Below are 23,234 nucleotides of genomic sequence, written 5' to 3' on the forward strand. Positions count from 1 at the left end.
TTGGAAGCTCCTGGCCCTTGGCCTGCTCTCCGCCTCCTCTGTGCTGGCGGCCGCCCCGGGCGCCGGGGCCATGAGCAAAGAGGAGAAGCGCCGGTTGGGGTGAGCGCCGCCGCGGCGGGCCGGGCCGGCAGTGCGGGGAGGCGAGAAGGACGTTGGCGTTGGGTTGCCCTCGGGGCCGCCGGAGCATGGTGCGGCCGGGGCAGAGGCCAGCGTGGCCCAGGCCGAGCCCACTCTCCGTGGTGGCTTTGCGGTGTACCGGCGTCCGCTCACCAGGCCCTCGCTGTACTGGGGCAGGGGGATCTGCGCTAACCCGGGGGTTGGGTTGGGCTTGATGGGTGCGGGTGTGTCCCCCGCCCGGCAGAGCTCCGGGAGCGTCTCTCCTGTCCCTCCCTTTCCCTCCGCGAACATCCTACGAGATGCGTGGCATCGCAGTCCGGTCAGCATACGAGGTGTGCGTGCCGGAGCTGGGGTGGTGCCTCGGGTCAGGTCGCCCCTCATCGCCTCTGCTGCGTATGGGGTCAAACCCTTCTGACACACGCTTGGGAGCTCCAGTCTTGAAGACTGCAGCCAGTGGTTGCGTGTAACTATGGGTAAAAGTGATCAAAGGTAAATCGGAATCCATAGTCAGTTGGTCTAATTATGGCTGTGCCTCTGGAACATGGAAGTGTTTGGGAGTCATAAAAAAGGTAAATGTTTATACGTGGTTTTGCCTAGTTCCTGTATATAAAGTAAGCTACTTTGGTCCCCCATGCACGTATATGTAAGAAACTGATTCTCTTTTAGTATAGTATTTAGTTGAAAAACAAAGATGACAGTATAGGTGGCAATGCATTGCACTGCACAGAGTGGGACTGTTTTAGACAAATATGTAATCAAGCATATTATTGAGGCAGTTTCATCACTGACCTCTTCCCATCAGTTGCACAGAATAGTGATGCAAAAAGTCGGCTGGAGAAACTCTCTGGATACTCTCATGGTTATTAATCGTTAGATGTAAGTTGTTATTTAACTAACAGTGTTTACAGTTACTGGGGCTTTCTATCTTGGGTTGTCAGGGTACTTTGGGTGTATAATGTTTTATACATTTTCTTCATGTGAGTACATAAGGAGTTTAAATTTCATTCACCAATTGGTTTTAAAATTTTTGCATTTGTAAGTTGCGCTGGCTGTATCATCTGATGCCCCAGACGTACCCAAGTAATGTCTCACCACAGTTTGTATTTGGGGGAACCGAGCAGGATCATTTCTGAATAATGGCAATGAATCTGTATTTAATGAGAAGATCATGTCAGTCACAGAAATTCTTTCAGAAAATGCCCTGTAAATGTAAGCTGCATATAGAGAAATAAAAGTTTTAAGGAGCTTTCTGAATGCTACATGACTGAAGAGCACTGTGTGCTTAGTTCATCTGGACATGGCACTTGTGTGCCAAACTCTGGGATGTTGCCTGCTCTGAAGGATCCCAGAACTGCAGACTGGGTGTAGTCCCGGAAGTACCTGAAAAAAGCATCATATTATGCTCTTTTGATGACTTTGTGCATTTGATGAGTTAAAACTGCTTCTTAAATTTTAAGTCATTGAACTAAATCAGGTATTTTGCATATGATTGTGGTGTTCTTTTCTCTTTTATGTTCAGTCTTATCAGCAGAGATTATGAATTATGTTTATGGTACCTTAGAAATTAGCATGCTCATTGCCTCAGTAAAACAGTTAGGAACAGTTGGAAGTAGTGTTGTCTCTCAAAAAGACCAGTGAGTTTTTTTATACAGTACCATCTCTCACCTTGACTGCTTTTCAGATGTGTAAAATGAAGGTATCTACAAGAGTTTTCTTTTGTATTTGCTTGCCAAGACTTCTAGTGCAAGGAAGAGGTGTACCTCTTAATTTATGGCCCTTTTCTGAATCACAGGCAGGAATTTATGCTGTGTCAGTTGGTTTTAGTATTGATGATTACAATCAGAACATAATTCTATTTGCCAAGCATAGAAGGTGTCCCATCTCTGGCTTTAATGTGTTAGTGACATCTACAGCTATTTAAGGGGATGCATGGCAGGTTAAAAGACATCCCCAAATACTTAATTTCATGTTAGATGAAGAAATAGTCTTTTCTCTCTGCCGTGAAGGAAAGTAGCCAGATTAGGAAAATTTATTATGCTGTATTTCATTTACTTGAGTAGAGTACATTAGTAGAGGACTTGTTGCTGATGTTCAGGTATTAAAGTGTAATACATCTTGCTGTTCTAAGATGATGTGTTAAAGACCATTGTGAGGCAGACCATTAATGCTTTTTCTTTTGTCTATTTTAGAAACCAAGTGCTTGAAATGTTTGATCATGCATACAGCAATTATATGGTAAGTAAAATACTTGTTCGTTTAATTTTTTTGGAGTTGTTATTGCAGACCTGGGAGAGAAAGCAATATACAATACATTACATTCTAGAGAAATAGCAGGGAGGTTGGGGTGAAAACAAAGCTAGAATAACTAAGATCACCTGTATAGCCTTTAAAAAGAAATGAACAAATGTTACTTTTGGAAGAGCTATGTCAGGAGGGTTAGGATGGCTTTCAGAATGGTAGCTAGGATTTGCTAGCTGTTACTCTGTTACTCTGTGCCTGATCTCTCTCAAACCAATTTGTCTCACATCAAGCTATGAACAGTTTTCATTTTTGGTAAAGTATTTGCTTTGAAATTCCAGACTCCTAAAGCTACTTGGAAAAGGAAGCTCTGGAAGAGCTGACTGTAGTCATCAGGTTCCGAAGAATACAAATTGACCTTACTTATTTTGTAGGCAAAAGTTATGTACAATATTTCTTCTGTGGTAAGCTATGTTATATGCAGTTTGGTAGCTCTTTTACAGAGAGTTTGTAGAACAAAAAGGGGATCTGCTGTCAAATCTACGAGTTATAGCCTCTTCTGAGTGTGTGACTGTCACATGACAGTGAGCCACACTTGCTAGGGTTTCTTTTAAAATGGCTTGTGATTTTCTGTGCAGGTGTATTCATGTTCTGGGTATGTGAGCCATTCTGCACTCTAATCAACCTTGAAATATGTTAGCTTAGTTGAGATACGTTTCAGAATAATTACTTAGCATGGACTGACTTTCCTCAAATAATATTATACTATTAGTAATAAACTTCTGAGGAGAAACTGTAAATGTGAGTAAGTACTGAGTTTACATTAACAGTCTTTTTGTACCTTCCTTGTGGCTGTTGCAGAAACGCCTCTTTTAAGTTACACCAGTTCCTGCAGGACAAACCACTGTCTCTTGACAGTATCTTGCCACATGCCCCAGTTTCTGTATTATGGTTTAACACTTTAATATGTAACAGAAGTGTAAAAGCTTGTGAGTTAGAAGTTTATAAAGTACATGAGAGTTAGAGAACTCCAGAATGGATAGAAAGCCAAGCAGGAGTATTTTCAAAGTGGGTAGAGTTTTTAACATTAGCTCTTGCTTTTGACACCTTACCAGTTTGACAAACATCAGGCTTTTTGACGATAATTTGTAAGCAGTTACTTGGGACCTGGTTCCATGAAAAAAAACATTTGGGTTGTGTTTCCCATGGCATTCTGTAGTAAAAACTGCTACGTATTTGTCAAAATTGGATGAAATGTTATATGCTGGTAGAAAGGATCTATGTTCCTACTGTTCTTTGTGTGATAAATTGGGAACTGGTAGGTCTCTAGCACATCTCTTTCATCCAGAATTTCCTTGCTTCAGAAGAATGGCTTCAGCTATCCTGGAAACTTTGAAGCCAAAAGGATATTTACTTGCCACGTATGCTGGAGCACTAAACAAACAGAGAAATATGACTTGTTTGTTTAAAGTTGAGGAAAAGATTAGGGTATCAGACTTGATTCTGACATCAAGAGAATTAAGTATTTTTGCAGATGCTTTTGAAAGAGACAGCTGAAAAGTTTTGATTTTCTGTTTCTATTAATATGCGTTTTAGCCTTGCATATTTGGAAGACTGAAAATTCGTTTGCATGCAAGGGGGAAACTCCCTTGTCTTTTTTTTTTCAGTTGTTAACAGGAGCTTTGAGTAAAAAGCTGCTTTTTTCCCAATCCTTTGACAATATTTGTAATAGGACTATTTCCTTCTTGACTGTCAGAAAGAATATATGAAAATGTCAGTCACTTGATGCCAGTAGGTATTTCTTGGTTTACGGCACTAGTAGCAATACATCTTTTTTGATTGTTCAAATACTGTGTTGCCCTGAGTTTACAGTCCTGACATTAGGCAATATGATCATCTGGTCGGTCAGAATCTGTGGAAATTCCAGAGTGTCTGTTGAGCTCCATTGGTATAGTATTTTGCAGAAGTATGTTTATTGGAACATTTGTGCCATGTTTTATATTTAATGGGTCTTGCTATTACCTTCCTTTGAGGTTACTTGAAAGGGGTGAGGTTACAATTTGGGAAATGGAAATCACATGACCCAGTAGCCTTTCCTGCTCTAGACAAATTGAACTTTTGTTTTTCAAAATGCTTCTAATTCCTTATGAATTTGTAAGACTTCAAGTCCACTTTTTCCAGAGTTTTCATCACCTTTTTTCCCATAATGCAAGCCAGAGATCTTAGTTTTGATATTGCTTTTGTTGTGTACTTCTTTAATCTGTTTTTCTGAATACTTTGCACAAAAATACAGAAACATCTGAGCCATATTAAAATGATCTAGATTCTGGCTTTTGTAGTTGAACTTAAGGAGAACAAAGAGTCGAGTAAAGACCAAGACATTTATGAGGGTGGTAGATGGGGAGACAAACCATCAGTTTCAAAAGAAGCTGCTGTAGGAGCTGTTTATTTATAGAAGAATGTTCTTTTCCTCTCTATTTCAAGTTTTAATGCAGATTATTTTTTGTAGCATATATTTGGAAAGACTTTGAATGTATTTACTTGCAATTTCAGTGCAGTAATATAACTTTTTTATCTTGCCATGTTAGTTTTCCACCAAAAGTAAAATTGGACAGCACAGTACAGCAGCCACGTTCCTGATGATATCAAAAGACAGAAGCTTCATTCCAAATAATTTGTATTGGGCTTCTAATGGAGAGGCAGTTTCATGCATGTTTGTTGAAATTTGTTGATATATTTAAGATTCACCTTTTTAATGTCACTGAGCACTCTGAAAATTTTTCAGTAAACCTCTCCTATTGCGCAATGATGAATTTCAAATTTGTGTCCATTTTGTTTGATATCTCATTATGGTGGTAGTTGAAACCTCTGAAACTCACACTGACTGGAGAGGCGATAGAGACAGGCATTTTAATCAGTGTGCTTGATTTAGGCAATGGTACCACTCCTGTTATTTCTGACTGATTGATGGGAAATAATATTACAATACAGCTTGTGTTGCAGAGTGCTTTTTCTAGAGAAAGGGAAAGTAACTTGCTTTTCCAAAAAAATTAACAATATCTCTCTCTTTAAAAATATGTTATATTTGTAAAAGGCACAGTCTTGGTAAGCTTTTTTGTGAATGTTATCTTTTGTTATGCCTTGTGTAGTGATTAACCAATTTATTATTTTACCTCCTAAGTTCTCTTATCTGTCACTCATTGTGACCCTGAGTCACTTCTGTTCATTTGGAAATGTTTCCAAAGAGACTTTAAAGTCTTAATTTCCACTAATTTCTCCATGAAATACCAGCCACTTGATAGTGCCCGCATTAGTTTTAGATTTTAAATTCATCATTGAGATGATACCTTCTACCTAAAAAAACATTATAAGAAGGGTCACATGCACCTTGTTGCAGGAAGCACACAATTAACTTTTCAAGTTAATTGGTGGGTTGGGGTTTTTTTGGATGTGCTGTTAGTTGTTCCAGACTTCCTTGGGAGGTTAGAGAGAGAGGTCCTGTTGCTCTGTTCACAGTTTAATCATTTCCAGCCACCCAGCTGGAAAGCAGCTCAGCAGAAAAGGACCTGGGGGTCCTGGTGGATGCCACGCTGACCGTGAGCCAACAACGTGCCCTTGTGGCAAAGGCAGCTAATGGTGTCCTGGGCTGTATTAGGGAAAACATTGCCAGCGGATCAAGGGAGGGGATGCTTCCCCTCTACTCAGCACTGGTGAGGCCATGCCTGGAGTTCTGTGTTCTGGTCTGGTCTCCCCAGTACAAGAGAGATACAGGCGTACTAGACAGAATCCAGGGAAGGGTCTTTAAGATGATGAAGAGACTGGAGCATCTTTCCTATGGGGAAAGACTGAGAGAGCTGGGGCTGCTCAGCCTGAAGAAGAGCAGGCTTGTGGGGGAATCTTATAAATGTCTACAGATTTGTGATGGGAGGCTGTAAACAAGACAGAGCTGGGCTCTTCTCAGTAGTGCCCAGTGACAGGACCAGAGGCAACAGGCACAAACTGAAACATGGGAGGTTCCTTCTGAACATCAGGAAATACTTTTTTACTGTGAAGGAGACTGAGCATTTTGGCACAGGTTGCCCTGAGAGGTTGTGGAGTCTCCTTCCTTGGAGATACGCTAAAGCTGTCTGGACACAGTCCTGGGCAACTGGGTCTAGGTTGCCCTGCTTGAGCAAGGGAGTTGGACGAGATGACCTCCAGAGGTCCCTTCCCACCTCAACAGTTCTGTGATTGTCATGCAGTTTGTCTGAAGTACAGCATAATTTGCCTGCCTTTTAATGGGCTCTGAAGAGTTGCTGTAACAGTTGTAACTTACTCCCTTGTTTTGTTTCCCTGCAGGAGCATGCGTATCCAGCTGATGAACTTATGCCTTTAACTTGCCGTGGACGAGTACGGGGTCAAGAACCAAGTCGAGGGGATGTGGATGATGCCTTGGGAAAGTTAGTGTTTTAAATGGTTATTGTCTCATGTAAACATCTAAGAATCTAAGTACAATTTGCAGCCCATAAATCTTCTTCAATTGAGAGGTCCAGAAACTTACATTTGTAAGAAATACTTTTATTGTTTCCTCCTGTGGTGTTAACTGGTGTGAAATTGTACCTTAATCAGAAAAAGAGAATTGGCTAGTGAACGGGATCCACATTCATATTTTTTTAATCGTTCTCCAAGTATTTTTCCAAATGTGAGCTTACATTTATGGGATTACTGAATTTCACTGCTCAGTTGAGGTTATAAGGGTTAATTGTCAGCTGTGCAGAACAGTAAACTGTAATTCATTATGCTGGCCTTATAAATGATATTTAAAATGCTTTTTTTTTTTAGTAGAAACCACTCTCAAAATGCAGTTAGTTAAATTATTATCATCTGTGTGGTAGCCTGAGGCCTTTGCCAAAGTATAAAACATGACTTCAGACATAAAAATTCTTCATATTTTTTCTTCAAGATAGCTTATAATACAAAGTACTGATCCTTTGGCCAGCAAAACGTAGATTTTAAGGACTGTTTTTCTCCCTGTTAAACTGAACAGTGAAAGACTTTAAATGTGTTTATAATTGATTCTTTTCTTGTCTGTGTGCAGTTTATAGAGCAAATATTTAGTAACAAATAGCTGATGCTTTTTTAAATTGGTATCACTGCTTAGTGTCCCTAAGCAGAATATTATTTATCAGAGCTGAAGTCTTTGTCTTAAATACTCCTAATTCACTCTATGATATTGAGCATGACGTTTTGGTTATTTTTGGTTATGTACAAAAGTTCTTTAGAGATTCCTGTATAAACCTGATATGTTGGAGGTATTGAGGGATACAACTTATGAGAAAGAAGTGTCAAGAAAATGTATTTTTAATTCTGGTCATGCATCTTTTTAATGACCTTTTATTACATAGTAACATACTATGAGTAAAAATACCTTTCATCCCCTTAGGTGCATTGAATAGTTTAAGTTTGGGGTTTTTTTTTTTTTCTATACATGCTTTTATCAGTTTCTAATAATTATATTATTATTTATCAGATTTGTTATATAATGCATTTTCTTGCCAGATGGCTCATCAGTCATGTTCTCTACAGGCCTTTGCAATCACAAAATGACAGGGTGAGACAGCTAGGTCAGTTTTGTTTCCATGGAGGGCTAGGGAGTATGCTTGAACACCAGCCTTCTCTGTAGCTGTGCAATGCATAATCTCCCCCTCTTTTGTATGGAAAAAAGTTGTGTCTTTGTTATGCAGTTACGCATAACCACTAGTGAATCTCTTTCTCTTGTAGAACAACATTCACAAAATGCACATATCTTATTATATATGACCACTTAATTAGAATTTTGATTATGCTTCGTGCACGTGTTGCCTACAGGGTCTCAAACATTGGGTACTGGCTTAAATTCTCTATGCTTGTTCCTCAACAGGCAGTTGTAACTGTTTCCAGTTTTCATGTTCTATAAATTCTATTATGTGCGTGGTATGTTTCCTAACATAAGAGCAATTTTATCAGGTTAGACTAAAGGTCCACTCAGCTTGGTATGTACCATAGCAGGCCTAGAGAAGAATACGTGAACAGGACAACCCTCATTGTGATATTCCTGTTTCAGACACTATGGATGTTCTCTTTTTATGGATTAAGTAGTTTTTTCAAGGCCGCTGCTTGCTAGTGCTGGATGGCTCCAGATGAAATTTACTGTGAGAAACAGTGAATAGCAGATTCTCATTCACTTTCTTCATGCCATGTGCAATTTTAAAGTCTGCATAATGATATTTAAGCTCTTTCAGGCTGAAGAGTGCTAGTCTGTTCACTAGTTCCTAGCACAGAAGCTGCTGTGTACCTTCAGCCCCTCCCCTTACTGCCCTTTATTGTACCTTTTCCTGTTCCATTATATCCCACATAGAAGTTTCATAACAAAATAACAGCATTTTCTTTAGTCTTTCATCACTAATTTTAACACTGAGTTTGAATGCAACAAATTTCAGCTTTTTCAGAAGTAGATGATTGGTACAGTTTCTGGTAGAAATTTAGCTTGGAATGATTTTTTTGATCTTCCTAAATCTTTTCATTATTACACTTAAGTCAACATTCTTCATTTCTTGAAAAAGAAAGGAAAAAAGAGGTTGGAAAAAACTTTGAACCATTCTACTGGGTTTCTTAGTAGATTTGATTGGAGACTAGAAATAAAAACATAATTTGCTTACAAGAAGTTTGAAAGCTTTGCAGTAAGTAAAGGTATCTTTACATAGCTTGTTTTAGTCAGTTCCTATTCTGGTCCCTATCAAAAGGAAGAAACTTAGTAGGGTGTTTTGATATTAAACGTGTTGTGTACAACTAATTTTTTAGCAGCTAGTGGACTGTGAGATTTAGAATTTAGTTTCTTCCGTGGTATTGGTTACTATTAATAATGATTTGATTTCTACACATACAGGTCTGTAGTAAATCTTTTAAATTTTGTTTCATAGGTTTTCATTGACCTTGATTGATACCTTGGACACTCTTGTGGTAAGTTTAATTTATTGATGAACTTCGATAAAAAAAAGATTGCCTTCTGATTCTCAGGCTTATTTTTAGATTTCTAGTCTGTTAAATTCTACATTAAAAATACTATTTTTTCTTTGCCTTTGATCTCTGGCTGTCTGTTTGAAGGGGCTATTGTGTGTAAGAACTTCCATCTGATGCAGTGGTGGTGTTCGGAGTTTGTTGCAAAAAGAAAACTAGAACAGTTCCTTTACACTTCATTGATACTTTCTTAGCTTGCTTTTCTTAGGCTCTATTTTTAACAAAAAAGTATGTGAGTGGTTCCTATTAGAGTCTAATCCAACATGCTGACTTACAGGTGAACACCTCTTAATACCTACTGAATTATTTATGTTTTTAAATTGTATGTACATGTTTCATGAATTTTCATGCACTTAAATATACATTAAAAAAATGTAACCCTGGACATGTTTGCCAGGAAATGTTGCCAAATTTCTTATGTTCCATCTCTTATTAAAAAATTCCAATAATTAATAAACCATTTTTTGTTAGATTTCAATCCCTTTGACATATATTGTCATCCTAAGTTAAAGTTCAGAAATCAGGAATTTTGGGCCATTCACATCTACAAGTAAATTTAAAGTTTTGAAAATCCTTACTGTACTGATTTGGTGTGTGAATTGTATAATACTCTGACAGCCTTTCCCTTTTTATGATGTGCTTGTGAGGTGACCCTTGGCTATGTTGAACTGGGACTGCAAATGTTGAAAATGTGAAGTCTGGAACTCCCAGTCTTTACCAGACCCTCAAATGGATTATTGTGGTTTATTTATTGTTTTATTACCTTAGAGCAGGATTAATACTTGTGGAATTTAAAGGCACTTATGGTAACAAATTGAATAAGTCACAAAGATCAATTGAACCAAAAGAAAGTCAGTGTGAAAGCGATCTGTAGGAAGTGCCTGAGCTGTTGTTCAGGCATAAGGAAAAAAAACTTTTGGGAGGAGGAAGACTGCTAGGAGGATTCACTGAACTTCGGCTGTGGCACCTTAGTCCGTGGATAGGAGAGGCCAGTCCTTGCCCCCTCTGCCAGCACAGCCTGCAGCCTGCTGAGTCCTGCTGCATTACAGTCATGGTGTGCGAGTAGAGGAAGGAACAAACAAATCCCTGGGTAACTGCTTAGCTACATTCTCAGTGACTTTATTCTTTGTGTACAGCTTTTATTCTTTCATGTATCTCATGAGAAAAACAATAATACTAATGTCAGTTTGCGCTGTATCAGAGTATGCTCCTGTGGGCTTAGAATATCAATGTTAATGCTTTCTTTAATTCATTGTACTTGTTCTACACATGACTATTAGCTAACGGAAACACCTGGTTACATTTGTATTCCAGGTGTTAAATAAAACCAAAGAGTTTGAAGAGGCTGTAAAAAAAGTAATAAAGGATGTTAATTTAGATAACGACATAGTTGTATCTGTCTTTGAAACCAACATAAGAGTCCTTGGGTGAGTAACTTTTCTGTTTTAAAAACTCTTAAAAATGTGGAGGTTTAGCTAGATGTCCTTAAGGCATACCTTTCTGTACTGTTTCACCTTATTTAAAACAATTGTGCCTCTTGTCAGTTAGCATAGCTTGCCAGCTGCCCCCAGAAAGGTTTTAAAATGCCAGGCAGGAATCAGTACAGCAGTACTGAATCAAGTTGAGCCCCATCTAACTGCTGCAGGAGTAGTGCTTTTGATTTTAAAAAATTGTGCATGCTGATGAGGTAGCAGTGTTTTTCCTTAATGGAAGCAATCTTAGAAATTACACTGTTCAATACTTAATTTAACAGAGAACATTTTGATACTTAGCATAATAGATTATTTTAGTTAGAAGGGATTTCTGGAGGTCTCTAGTCTAACTTGGTGCTCAACGCGGGATCAGAGCAGGTTAGTTTTAACCTATTATATGCAGTTTTATATTGATGAATTAATGATTACATTTTAGGATTGAGTCTTAAACAGTAAGAGTTGCTTCCAAAATACTGGCAGCTAACTTTGGTTATAATTAGGAGTTGCTTCTGCTCAGCATTTCTGAAAATTAGGACTGTGTGAATATAGCACGGTTACATACATAGTCATGAAAGTTATAGAAATTTTTGCATTGCTGTTCAGATGAATATACCTTTTGAGATGTGGATATTTTTTCTTGTGTTTAGAGGTCTTCTAGGTGGGCATTCAGTGGCAATTATGCTGAAAGAAAAAGGTGAATATATGCAGTGGTACAATGGTGAACTTCTGCACATGGCAAAGGAACTAGGCTACAAACTTTTACCTGCTTTTAACACCACTAGTGGTCTCCCTTATCCAAGAGTAAGTTCTCTGGTTTCTGCAATTCAGGATTGCTTCTGTAAGCAACATTTTTGATGTTTTGTTATTAACGCTGTTTCTAAAATGTCTTGTATATTTATTAAGTGTAGAGAAAAAAGCTGATAAAGTGCTTATTTATAATACATGCTACCTGGTATTTTAAAATACAGTTTTAGGCTCTCTGAATCCCTTCCAACTCAGAAAATTCTAATCTATGTTGTTGTGGATAAACAGTAACAGCAGAAATCTTAACTAATCACTGCCTACTGATTTCTTGCTCCCTGCTACTATAGACACCACCAAATAGCTGGGGAGAGTAGTTTTTGTTTTGGTGCATATCTCTCACTAAGACAGTGAAAGGAGCAACTTGCAAGCACTTGTTTGTGAATTTAGTACAATACTGATTAATCCTTATGGTCTACGTCCACATTTTTAAAAGGGCAAGGGTAGCTGTAATCTAAAAATACTCAATATGAAAACTTTGATCATATTTAAACAAAGCATGGTACATAGTCTTTGAGTGACAGAAAACTACTTCCCATGCATATCCTCAACTGAGTTCACGAGATGTGGCTTTGATTGGAAAATTCCCCATAAATTAAAGATTTAGGCTCAGTAAATCAGCATTTTTCTAGTGAAAATGTCTAATTCAGAGTGTTCAAGATTTTATAGATCTTCTTTGTTCCGACTAGGGCCCTCTCTGCAGAAATTTGTTGTGGCCACAACAAAAGTGGGTCCATCTAGTGGGTATTCTCTGGAGCCAGGAGCAGTGAGATATTTACAAAACAATTTCCATGAGCACTTGTGATGTTCTGAGCTCCTGGTTTGCTGGTAAATAAATTGCTAGAATTAGATTTTCAGGGTGGTATTCTTTTATTCAAATGTACAGTGAACCAGAAAACAGGTATTTGGGGCAGTCCTTGTTTTGGCGGGTTGAGTAATTTGGGTACTTCTGGATAACTTTGTGTGCATGTTTGAGACATTGACAGAATGTGGTAAAGCAGAGCAAAACTGCAGGGGCTTTGTGATCTTTTTTTCTTGCCTTCAGAAAAAGTGTAGGTTATATAGTTGCTTTACAGACCTATCACAGGAGTGTAAATTCTTTCAGCTAGTAAAAATAAAGATGTTAATTTCTACTTTTCTCTAGGTTAACTTAAAATTTGGTGTAAGACATCCAGAAGCACGAACAGGAACAGAAACTGATACCTGTACAGCTTGTGCAGGTACCTTGATCCTTGAGTTTGCAGCTTTAAGCCGATTCACAGGAACATCTATATTTGAGGTTTGCTTTCCATGATATCTTATTTTTTGGATTAGGTATTCATAGTGTTCTGTTACATTTCTGTAATTCTGGAAAAACAATTTTGATTTCATGAAATCGGTGCTTATCTTAGCTATTCTGCACAAAAAGTTTGCATGTGTTCAGATTTGTTGTATTTGTGGATTTTTTTTCTAAGTATTGATTTGATTTAAAAAAAAATAACCAGGAAATAATTTTGTTTGAAAATAGTTAAATGTACTGAAGAGTGACTAAAAAATAATGCTTGCATCATTTCTGGGTAGAGGATTCATGACTAGTAAGAAGAAAACTTGGTCCTTAAAATGCAAATTTAAAGAAAAATATATATAAAAAAACTTCCACGCTTATATAGTCCCACTGAACATGTGCAAGACCTACTTAAGGGTATATTGTCAGCAGAAAGCTAAATGAAAATGCTTGCAGGTATTGTTTCTGCGATTTGTTTTTTGTTTGTTTGTTTTTAAAAAAAGGCAAGCTCTTTTTCACATTAGAATTTTTTACAATCTTTCATTTATGAATCTGGTGGCAACATAACTGGGGCTGTGTTGTGTGTTCTGGTACAACTTTCCCCCTAAAATCCCATGCGTGTGTTTTGGTGTTTTAAAGCCATTTTTGTTGGGTAGGTTGTTACCTTCAAGTGAATTTTGTGTATGTAAAGAATGTATATAGCTTGTATACTAATGAACAGAGGTTGTTGATCCACCTTGAGATGCCTGAAAAGACACAGCAATTTTGATTATAAGGATGATATATTTTTTGAAATATTTTAATTAGGTTGCACTATCCCATCTGTATGCACAGTTTTAGAGTAGGAAACCCATGCAGAAGGACGTTTGGCTTGCCTAAGACCATACCGTGTATTGGCAAATAGTTGTGTAGTCAAGCACCATTCTTCCTAATCAGCAGCCCCTACTAGTTAAGTGTATGTAATACTGGGTTTTATAATCATTAGATATGAAACATCATACTTCCTAGTATCTTAATTTCAGTAAAGAATAACAGTCTTTAGTATCTGTGTTTCTCTAATTAACTTTAATGAGCATTTTTTGTTGTTGCAGGAATATGCACGGAAAGCACTTGATTTTATTTGGGAAAAGAGACAGCGCAGCAGCAATTTAGTGGGTGTTACTATTAATATTCATACTGGAGACTGGGTTCGCAAAGGTGTGTGGTATTCTGACTCGGAATCAGTGACCACAAGTGGTTTTGGGCAAGAAAAAAAATCTTGACACACCCCTCCATACACACACCACACTTATCTAGACTGGTTTAAAACATTAATGGGATAGGCAAGTGGAATTACGTAATTTCAGTGCTGGAGAAATTTGCTACAACAAAGCCTGGCTTTGCTCTGAAAGGGTGTTTTGGTGGAGAAATTAGTTTTATTCTTTGTAAAGTTAGTGTTCTCTGATTCACTGTAATACTGGTAGGGGAATGTCTTGGGATAAGTTTTCAGAGATTCTACTATAAATACATAGGAAAAAATATAAATTGGTTGTTTATGGCAGCCAATAGAAATACTTTCACATGAGAAAACTCTTCAATGCATGTCTGTTCATATTATTATGTGCACTGATATTGCAAAGCCTTTAGCATAGACACAGTATTGTGTCTCTGCATTCATCTGTGCCTTAATTCTAGTGCTAGGAGGCTTTTCCTTTTACTGAAACAGCCTTTAAAAGCAAAATAAAACCAAGGGGAAATATTCATATAGCTACTTAAAGTAAAATCACCTTTTCATTTTCTGCTGTATCTAGATAGTGGAGTTGGAGCGGGAATAGATTCATATTATGAATATTTATTAAAAGCCTATGTCTTGCTGGGAGATGACAGTTTCCTGGAAAGATTTAACACGGTAAGTTAACACCTTGCTCAGGTTTGTGCCTTCTGTAAGACAAATTTAAGACTAATTGTATTGTCAGTCAGCTGTTAGCCTGAGAAGGCTGTGAAGAGATCTTTAGCATGGTTTCTGTGACTTCTGATGTGTTTAGTGCCAGCTCTTTTTGATATGAGTTTTTGCTAATCTTGGGTGAACTTCCACCTGAGCAGCTGTTTTAACCCCATCCAATCAAATGCTTCTCAAAATTGGACTTTTTTCCATGTTTTCAGTACAGGACAAGCTGTATTTCAAGATCACTTTGAAGAGTGTAATACTGCAAACTTTTCTGTAATGTAAGGGCCTCATTTCGCAAACTGTGATACAATTTATTTCTGTCCTGGAGCAACAAAAATGATCTGAAAAATCAAACTGCATTGCACTGCAGATCCTAAGGCCCAGTATACATTTGAGTATACTTACAAGCTGAAAGCCACACTTAGATTACTAAATTCATAAGAATGCTAAGCAGCTTTGTCAGCATCACTATTCTTTCGTGAAAGTATTCCTTCTCTTAAAAATAGCAATACCCAATAAAAAAATTTTATGTCATAAAATGATTTTATATAGCACAATTTTATATCATAAGCAATATTAAAATTGGAATAAAGCAGTAGCTAAAGGCCTGTAACAACACTTTTAATTGTAATGATTATTTCATATTCCTAACCTGCAGCCATCATTATTATATTTTGCCTCAATTATGTCTGTTAACTGTTCTGTATCAGTTTGGTTCATGTGCTTATGATTGTACCTTCTGTTATTCAGAAAACAAGAAAAGCATTTATCTTGGGAAGTATAGAATTGGAAGTCAGCAAGTTGACAAGTGAGCTAGTGGCTTTTAAAGTTCTTCTGAGCCATCAAGTCCAGCTGCTTTGTTGAGTTTTTTTATACCTCCTTTCCCTCCTTGGATATGTTAGCTTTAGAATTCTCTTGTTCAGAGAAAGTGATTTCAGCTTTGTTTAAAAAGTTGTGCTTAAAGATTTGGTCAAAACAAATGTGCCTTAGCTGTGATACTGTTTATCACATGGCTGCTGAATATACTTTTGTGTATGTGTATTACTTGGAAAATGTGGTGTGTATTGCATGTGTAATACTGTGGAGCTTTTCAATATTTTCTACGCTGCTTTTTAGTTTGCAAAACTAGAACCTACTGGGCATTGCCAAATGTAATAAGGGTTGGGAGTGTAGTACTAGTTCTTCCATTGAAATAAAATGCCATAGTCTAGTGATTACTATCTGTTTTGTATTGATTATATAAACTCATGATTTTTTCTAATGTTTGTCAGCACTATGATGCCATAATGAGATACATTAGCCAACCACCTCTTCTTCTTGATGTTCATATTCATAAACCAATGCTAAATGCTAGGACCTGGATGGATTCTTTGCTAGCTTTCTTCCCTGGATTGCAGGTAAGATTTAAAACCCACGTGCAGATGATTTTAATAACAAGGAAACAGTTAAGTAGACTGGATATATAGTTGACAAGTCAAGCTTAATCATTTGATGTTCAGAAATACCGAACGAGGATTTCTGTACTCGCTCCTGTCACTTCACTGTTATGATGCAAGTTAATGTGCATTTCTGGCCATGTTGAGTATCAAGAAAAGTATGTCCAGGTAATTTGCTTCCTTCACACCTAGTCATGAAAACACTCAGATTAAGGTGCCTTTGTAGTAGTCGAGTGAAAAATTTTCTAGTTTCTGTGTCATTTATAGCTTTAAGACAAAGCACCACAGGTCTCTGTAAGTGATAGAGATCCTTTTTCTACGTAGGCAGTAGTCTTTATGAGCTCGCTTATTTTTGCTTGAAAATCTCTTGTGGAATATCTATGGCTTGCACTGAAAGGGGTAATATTTACAGTATATATCTGGTGGAAATGTAGAACTTGGTCTGTAGCTTTGCATGAACACAGTAAGTGTGCCTAACTTTGAATATTATTCCTATGCATGGTGAATTAGTGTTAATTTTATTATTTGCTTTTAGGTGTTGAAGGGTGATATTAGACCTGCTATTGAAACTCATGAGATGCTGTATCAAGTTATAAAAAAGCATAACTTTCTTCCAGAGGTAAGGTAGTAACTTTTTGATCACATAAAATGATTCTTACCTCAATTTAAGCAGTCTTGGATATCTATTTGAAAAAAATAGCAGGTATATGTGTTATTAAAACCAAAGGCTCATTTCCACTGCATTCTTATGTGATTCACAGTTCTACACGTATGACAACTGTGTTTTGGATACAAAATGTTTTTTCTTCAGTTATGCTTAATTAACACAATAATGGGAAGCTGCTGCTATTAATAATTGCTTAGGCTTTATATTTCAGCCTTTCAAAATGGACTTTGACTCATTTCAAAATGCAAAACTTTTATAAGTGCATGTAGTAGTTGCTTCTTAATAATATAATAGCATTAATTCTAAGGATTGAAGTCATCTTTATTAACCCAAGGGGGGAAACTAAAGACTGACTATTTTGAGAGAATGTTCTGAAATTTTACATAATGCCCTTTGAAAGTAGGTACACAAACTTATCTGTAGCTATTGCAAGTGCAGTCTTTTGAGCAAGTTAATTCTGCACAGAAAAGCTTATTTACCTGCTGAAGTGTCTGTCTTTATTCTGGGATAACCCAGAATATATGAGAGAGCTTCTGACTTCAGTTTTTACTTTGACTTTCCCCTGGTGTAAGCTTATTTCTGTTAGAGAACATTTTAATTAACATTGCATTCACCTAATAGGGATATTGAGACCAAAGAATGCTCTCTAAGCACCAAGCTTTTAAAATGGTATGGTTTGGCTCCTTAGGGGTTTTTTAGGTTGTTTTTTTTATGCTTTGTACTTATGAAGGAAACTTTGAAAGATCAGTTAGTTGTATTTAAGCCAATAGGCCATCCCCTTTAGCAAAGACTTAGTTTAAACCCTAATGTGAGCTAGAAGTGAATGGAAGCCATCACAGAAGTGGCTTTTGCCAGTGCATATTAAGAGTGAATACATAGACTAGGAAATTTTTAGATAACTGACTTCTAGTCTGTGGTATTTCTTATGTTAGAAACAGCTGCTTATCATCTGTCAGTCTGAAATGAGAGCTTAATGCACTGGAAGTGTCAGGTGGTAGGTATGTTTGCAGAAATGGTATTTGTCAAAGCTTGGATGGTCTCTCTGTAGTGGCCCTTCAGTGGGCTGCATGGGTTGGAGGGCAGCAGCAGTTGTGTGCTTATGCCGATGGGGCGATTGGAGGCTGCGTGCTGCCTCCTGGCTCTGGAGCACACGTTCTCATCTGGCACCTCGTGCCAGAATTCCACTTGCTGGACATGTGCCAAGAGGCTGGATGGTGTCTGCACTCCTGCATCAACACACGCTTAAATCGCACTCAACAAAGTGGGCTAGAGCACTCGCTTAGGTTTTAGCCTCAAATGTACTAATTGGACAGAGAGTCTTGTAGCCTCCTGGGACTGATGTTGGACCTTCAGTCCTTCACTGTTGTGTACTTTACCTGTTGTAATACCGTTAAGGTAGGATTCCAAATAAACCTGCATTTGGTTTTCATTCTTGCGTTTATTTTTGTCCTTTTTCTTCCTCAGGCATTCACAACAGACTTTAGAGTTCACTGGGCTCAGCATCCGTTAAGGCCTGAATTTGCTGAAAGCACTTACTTCTTGTATAAGGTAAGATCACTTCCATTCCTCTGACTGTTGATCACTTTGTCTAGCATCTTGAATTTTATTGATGTTTTAGTCCAGTATAGAATGAGTAGCCTATCTGCAGCTTATTTTGTCTACTGGAGCCAGTTCTGTATGTAAACAAGATTAAATCAAAAATTGTTACAGGAATTTTGGTTTATATGCCTAGAATTAGAAAACTGTTAAGTGACAAAGGCCCATATTTTTTAAAGATATTTAGGTGTTGCTGATCTCTCTTAAAGAGATCTTAGAGACTAAGAGCAAAAGCCATTTGTACCTTGAGAGAAGAGCAGTGCCTGAATGTCTTGTGTTTCTGTACTTCCATGTGCTTATCTGCATATCTGTAAAAGATAATGCCATAGTATCTCAGAAGTCTCTTTTGTGACTGTTTAGCACTATTAATAAAATAGACTTTATTGGTGTCTGGAAGGTATGGAATCAATAAATTAGCATTAGGAAAAGCTAATTGCATAGTAAGTCTAAAGTGCACATATATGTTTGGGTTTTGTTTGGTTTTCTTTTATAGGCTACTGGGGACCCTTACTATCTAGAAGTAGGAAAAACACTAATTGAAAACTTGAACAAGTATGCACGAGTACCTTGTGGGTTTGCTGCAATGAAGGATGTTCGTACAGGAAGTCATGAAGACAGGTAGAAGTTTTTGCAATTATTTTTTTATAAAAGGATTGTAGAAAAAATGTAATTACCCTGTTTATAGAATAGAATTTACTTTTGAGTAGCTGTTTTTCTTCAGTTTGATAACCAAGTCTTAAATTACCCATTTATCAAAGTCTATAAACTATTTTAATAGTTTTATAGTTTGTTATGTTAGAATATTTTAAGTTTAATAATGTTTCATTTGTCTCAGAGCAATAGATTAATTACTTTCAAACAAAAATGCTTCTAATCTAGACATTTGTAAAGAAGTTTATTTGTTTTTTCTATAATGCTGTTTTGTGCTGAACATGCTGAATCATTTCCCTCCAAACATCATTTCTTCCAAGTGGAAGGAATGATAATGGAATTAAGTTCAACAATAATAATCATGAAGTCTTCAGAGATAGAGTAATGAGTCTTTGTTTCACTGATGCTTGAGAAAAAAGGGGATCTTCCTAAAGGGCATCCATTTTTTTCCATAGAATGGACTCTTTCTTTCTGGCTGAGATGTTTAAATATCTTTACCTGCTATTTGCTGATAAGGAAGACATGATTTTCGACATTGAAGATTACATCTTCACTACAGAAGCTCATCTATTACCACTTTGGCTTTCTACTACAAACCAAACTATCTCTAAAAAAAATACAGTAAGTAAGAGCTCAAATCTAAATCAGTTTTAGTAGTACTTTGAAGCAGGTTTGTTTTTTTTTTTTTTCCAATGAGAGAAAATGGGAGAAAAATCAGAAAAAAATCATAGTTTGGAGAAGTATACCTGTTTTAATGCTTCGTTTAATATGAACTATTTAATCATATTAACAGTACCAGTCACATGAGCATGAATAATGTTTCCATGACTGGATTCTGCACCATTGAATCTTGAGAAAAAAGCTGTGGAATGTCAGCAGCATTAAAAAAGAAAATCATTCCCCATCTCTGTATAATGATATTTTTAATCTTCTTCTTTACTCTGTATTATTTTTTTCTACAACATCCACAACAACACACCTAAGTCTTTGTTGTTTATTTTACTACGTGAACTGTTGGCAAATTTTGAGAGGTTTTTAGAGACTGCTGAAAAGTTAGTTTGACGAGATAGAGCTATGGATTTTGGGTTATTTAATTGCTTTAGTTCATGCAATAGGCATCTACTGTGTAAATGTGAGAACATTTATGGGTTTATAAATTACTTAACCTTCCAAAATAACCTATAGTAATATAACTGTGCTGTGAAGCGTCATCAATACTCTTCTTTTGTTCAGTTTTGTGCTCAGTAAGGTGACATAATTGATCTTTAAGCTAATAATACTACTGGCAAGCAAAAGAAATGCATGAGAAAGTGGAAGGAAAGACATGTCTGGGGTATCAGGGATATGCATGCCTTTATGTTAGTTCACCTCCATTTTTACCCTTTACTATGAATTTTTTACAATAACATAAAAAAATTAGAGGAAAATGCTCATGTTGTGTGACAAGTCGTGTGTCCTGGAGAAATCTTATAACTGAGTAGAAAGCACTCTGTTTTATGGACATTAGACAGTGAAAAATTTTTAATAAGTTCCTCTTAATGTCTGACACTGGTAAGACATTTAATGGGTCACTGGGTTGGTTTTTCATATTCCTTGATGGTGGATATCCTGCACCCTCCCTGAAATGATCTCTCCTTGACATTTATCATCTTTTGTCTTTGAGTTTTGGAAACGAAGACTGTTTTTTTTAAACTATGCAAGAAGTTCTCTGAATGGTCTGAAGGAGCATTTTATATAACTTTATTTCCAACATGAGAAGGTCATACTTTTGAGATGGGATTCCCACAGTTGATGGTGACCTAACATATGTAGTTCTCTTGAGAACCACAAATATTAATGAAAGGCCAATAAAGGATATCAAACAAATTGTTCAAATGCAGTTTTCTTAAGCTATTTAAGTCAAAGCTGCTAACATGCATAGTACAAGTAAGAAAGATCAATTGAAAATGGTGTTGGTGAAGTGCATTAAATGGCTAAAAGGCTGTGAAGATGAGTGTGTTAATCTTCTATGGAATTTATCTGATGAGAAAAAAATTGATAAGAAAAATTGAATGTATAAATTAAATATAAATACAGTGCTGTTAAGCCAAAATTTCTGAGATAGTTGGTAGTATGAGCCCAACATCCTGTTTGTATTTATTCTGATAAACAGGAAAGGTCATGTCTTATGATGCCGCTGCTTGCAATAGTGCTTGCAAGACTTTCTGAAGTGATGTGACTACTGTTTGTCATACTAAGAACATAGGTACTTTAAAGTGTTTATTCCAGTAAGCTAATACCCTTTTAGGTCTTTTTTTTTTTTTTTTTAAGGGACCCTTTAAATGCTTGATTTTTAATTACCTAATATGATGCAAACAGGTTTGGGGTTTTTTTGCAAGTAGACAAATACTACATTGTGTTGGTTTAGGCCCTGCTGGGACCGGAGACCCTGTTGCCGTTGTCCCTCCCCCACCCTCAGACACAAGTAGGGCACAAACCCCTGGTTAAAATAAGAAGAAATTTAATACAACAGTGTAATAAACAATCTGAACAACAGCAGTAGCAATGATAACAACAATAAACAGTAATAACAGTAAACAAGACAAAAGATATACAGAGAAATACCACAGTGGTTACAGACAGCTTGCTCACATGCTCCCTGCCACCAAAGCCACAAAGTTAAGCTTCCCTCGCTGCTGCGCTGGACCTGATGTCAGCATGGTATGAATAGCCCAGCTGGAGAGCCCTTCCTCCTCTCTGCTGGGGAAACTTAACCTTATCCTAGCTGAACCAAGACATACATTAATTTTTATAGGTGAGAAAATTAACTTGCCAGTTACCCAACCAGTTACTTGCAAAACTAAGGGCAGGCTAAATATGGCTCCAAATCACTGTACATGTTCCACATGGTTTCACATGTTACAAAACAGCGATTTGTGCAAATGTGAAGTCTGTCATCTTTTCCGGAAATAGAGATTGTTTGAATTACATGTAGATTTATCCTTGCCCATTCAGACTTCTGGGTCTGTGTGGCTCCTGAGGAGGAGAATCTTTTGTTTGTATGAAAAGATGTGACATTCTTATTATTATGAAGCAAGAATAACCTAAGGTCAGCAGCTGGTCCACTCAGCATAAAGTACAATTTCAGCATCATCTTCCTTTAGTTCTCTGGCATGTAAAAGTACAGGGGCTCTAGCTATGTCATGAGCAGACTTGAGAAGTGCTGTTTGCAACTGAGGATTAGCTGTTTCTGCAAAAAATCTCTAGTAATTGTGGATAGAAGTTTGGTAAGTTACAATTTAGAACTGGTGTTATATTTATCTATCCCTAGAAAGAAGTTGTAGTGCACTGGTTACCCTTTATTATTGCAACGTGTGGCACAGAGGAGTGATTGATGTATTCTTCATTCCTGGAATCCATGGGGTTGTAGGACATTTACTGCATTCAGCCACTGTATGTCCTGAGTACACAGATTACTTAAGGGTAGGTCTGTCTGTTGATTTTCTTTGTATACAAATGTAACCTTCATTTTTAATAGAGTATCTGTTCCTTTCATTTTAGACTACAGAATACACAGAGCTGGATGACAGCAACTTTGACTGGACCTGTCCAAACACCCAGATTCTTTTCCCAAACGACCCTATGTTTGCTCAAAGTATTCGTGAACCTTTGAAAAATGTGGTGGATAAGAGCTGTCCGAGGGGTATTTCCAGAGCGTAAGATGAATATTTTCTGTCTTTTGTTAGTGTAGGAGTGAGTGGAATTGTGTTTGTTATGCATGGGAGGAGAAATACGAGGTGTATTAGAGCTTGTTCTGCTAAGTTTGTAGTCCTTTCAGAATGGATAGCCTAGTTAAGGGAAAAATCAGTGGGTTTTCTCTGGCATCATCAGCAAGACTTGCTAATTCCTGATGGAAATGAAGTAAGTCTTTCAAAGCAAAAGGAGCTTAATGAGCAACCTATCCACGTGGGAATTATAGCCCAGGTACTACGGGAAGCATGTCTCTGAGTTGTGAAATTAATTTCTGTAGCCTCTTGAACAGTTCTGCAAC

General features: G+C 37.2%; 1 protein-coding gene across 2 annotated transcripts in view; it reads left to right on the forward strand.

Annotated features, from left to right (window-relative positions):
- The first annotated feature begins 7 nt into the window (after positions 1–7).
- Positions 8–23,234, forward strand: part of EDEM3 (ER degradation enhancing alpha-mannosidase like protein 3) — a 28,987-nt gene continuing 5,760 nt past the window's right edge. For both annotated transcript variants that reach the window (XM_026854231.1, XM_026854232.1), the window contains exons 1-15: positions 8–99; positions 2,307–2,352; positions 6,694–6,794; positions 9,294–9,333; positions 10,705–10,817; positions 11,510–11,663; positions 12,808–12,942; positions 14,019–14,124; positions 14,718–14,815; positions 16,126–16,251; positions 16,826–16,909; positions 18,422–18,505; positions 19,047–19,171; positions 19,660–19,825; positions 22,745–22,899. In XM_026854231.1, the coding sequence (XP_026710032.1) occupies positions 71–99; positions 2,307–2,352; positions 6,694–6,794; positions 9,294–9,333; positions 10,705–10,817; positions 11,510–11,663; positions 12,808–12,942; positions 14,019–14,124; positions 14,718–14,815; positions 16,126–16,251; positions 16,826–16,909; positions 18,422–18,505; positions 19,047–19,171; positions 19,660–19,825; positions 22,745–22,899 (1,562 nt within the window). In that variant the 5' untranslated portion in view covers positions 8–70. The remainder of the gene's footprint in view (positions 100–2,306; positions 2,353–6,693; positions 6,795–9,293; positions 9,334–10,704; positions 10,818–11,509; positions 11,664–12,807; positions 12,943–14,018; positions 14,125–14,717; positions 14,816–16,125; positions 16,252–16,825; positions 16,910–18,421; positions 18,506–19,046; positions 19,172–19,659; positions 19,826–22,744; positions 22,900–23,234) is intronic.

The sequence above is a fragment of the Athene cunicularia genome (genome assembly GCF_003259725.1).
Source record: "Athene cunicularia isolate RWA chromosome 8 unlocalized genomic scaffold, athCun1 chr8_part1, whole genome shotgun sequence".
Taxonomy (NCBI): domain Eukaryota; kingdom Metazoa; phylum Chordata; class Aves; order Strigiformes; family Strigidae; genus Athene; species Athene cunicularia.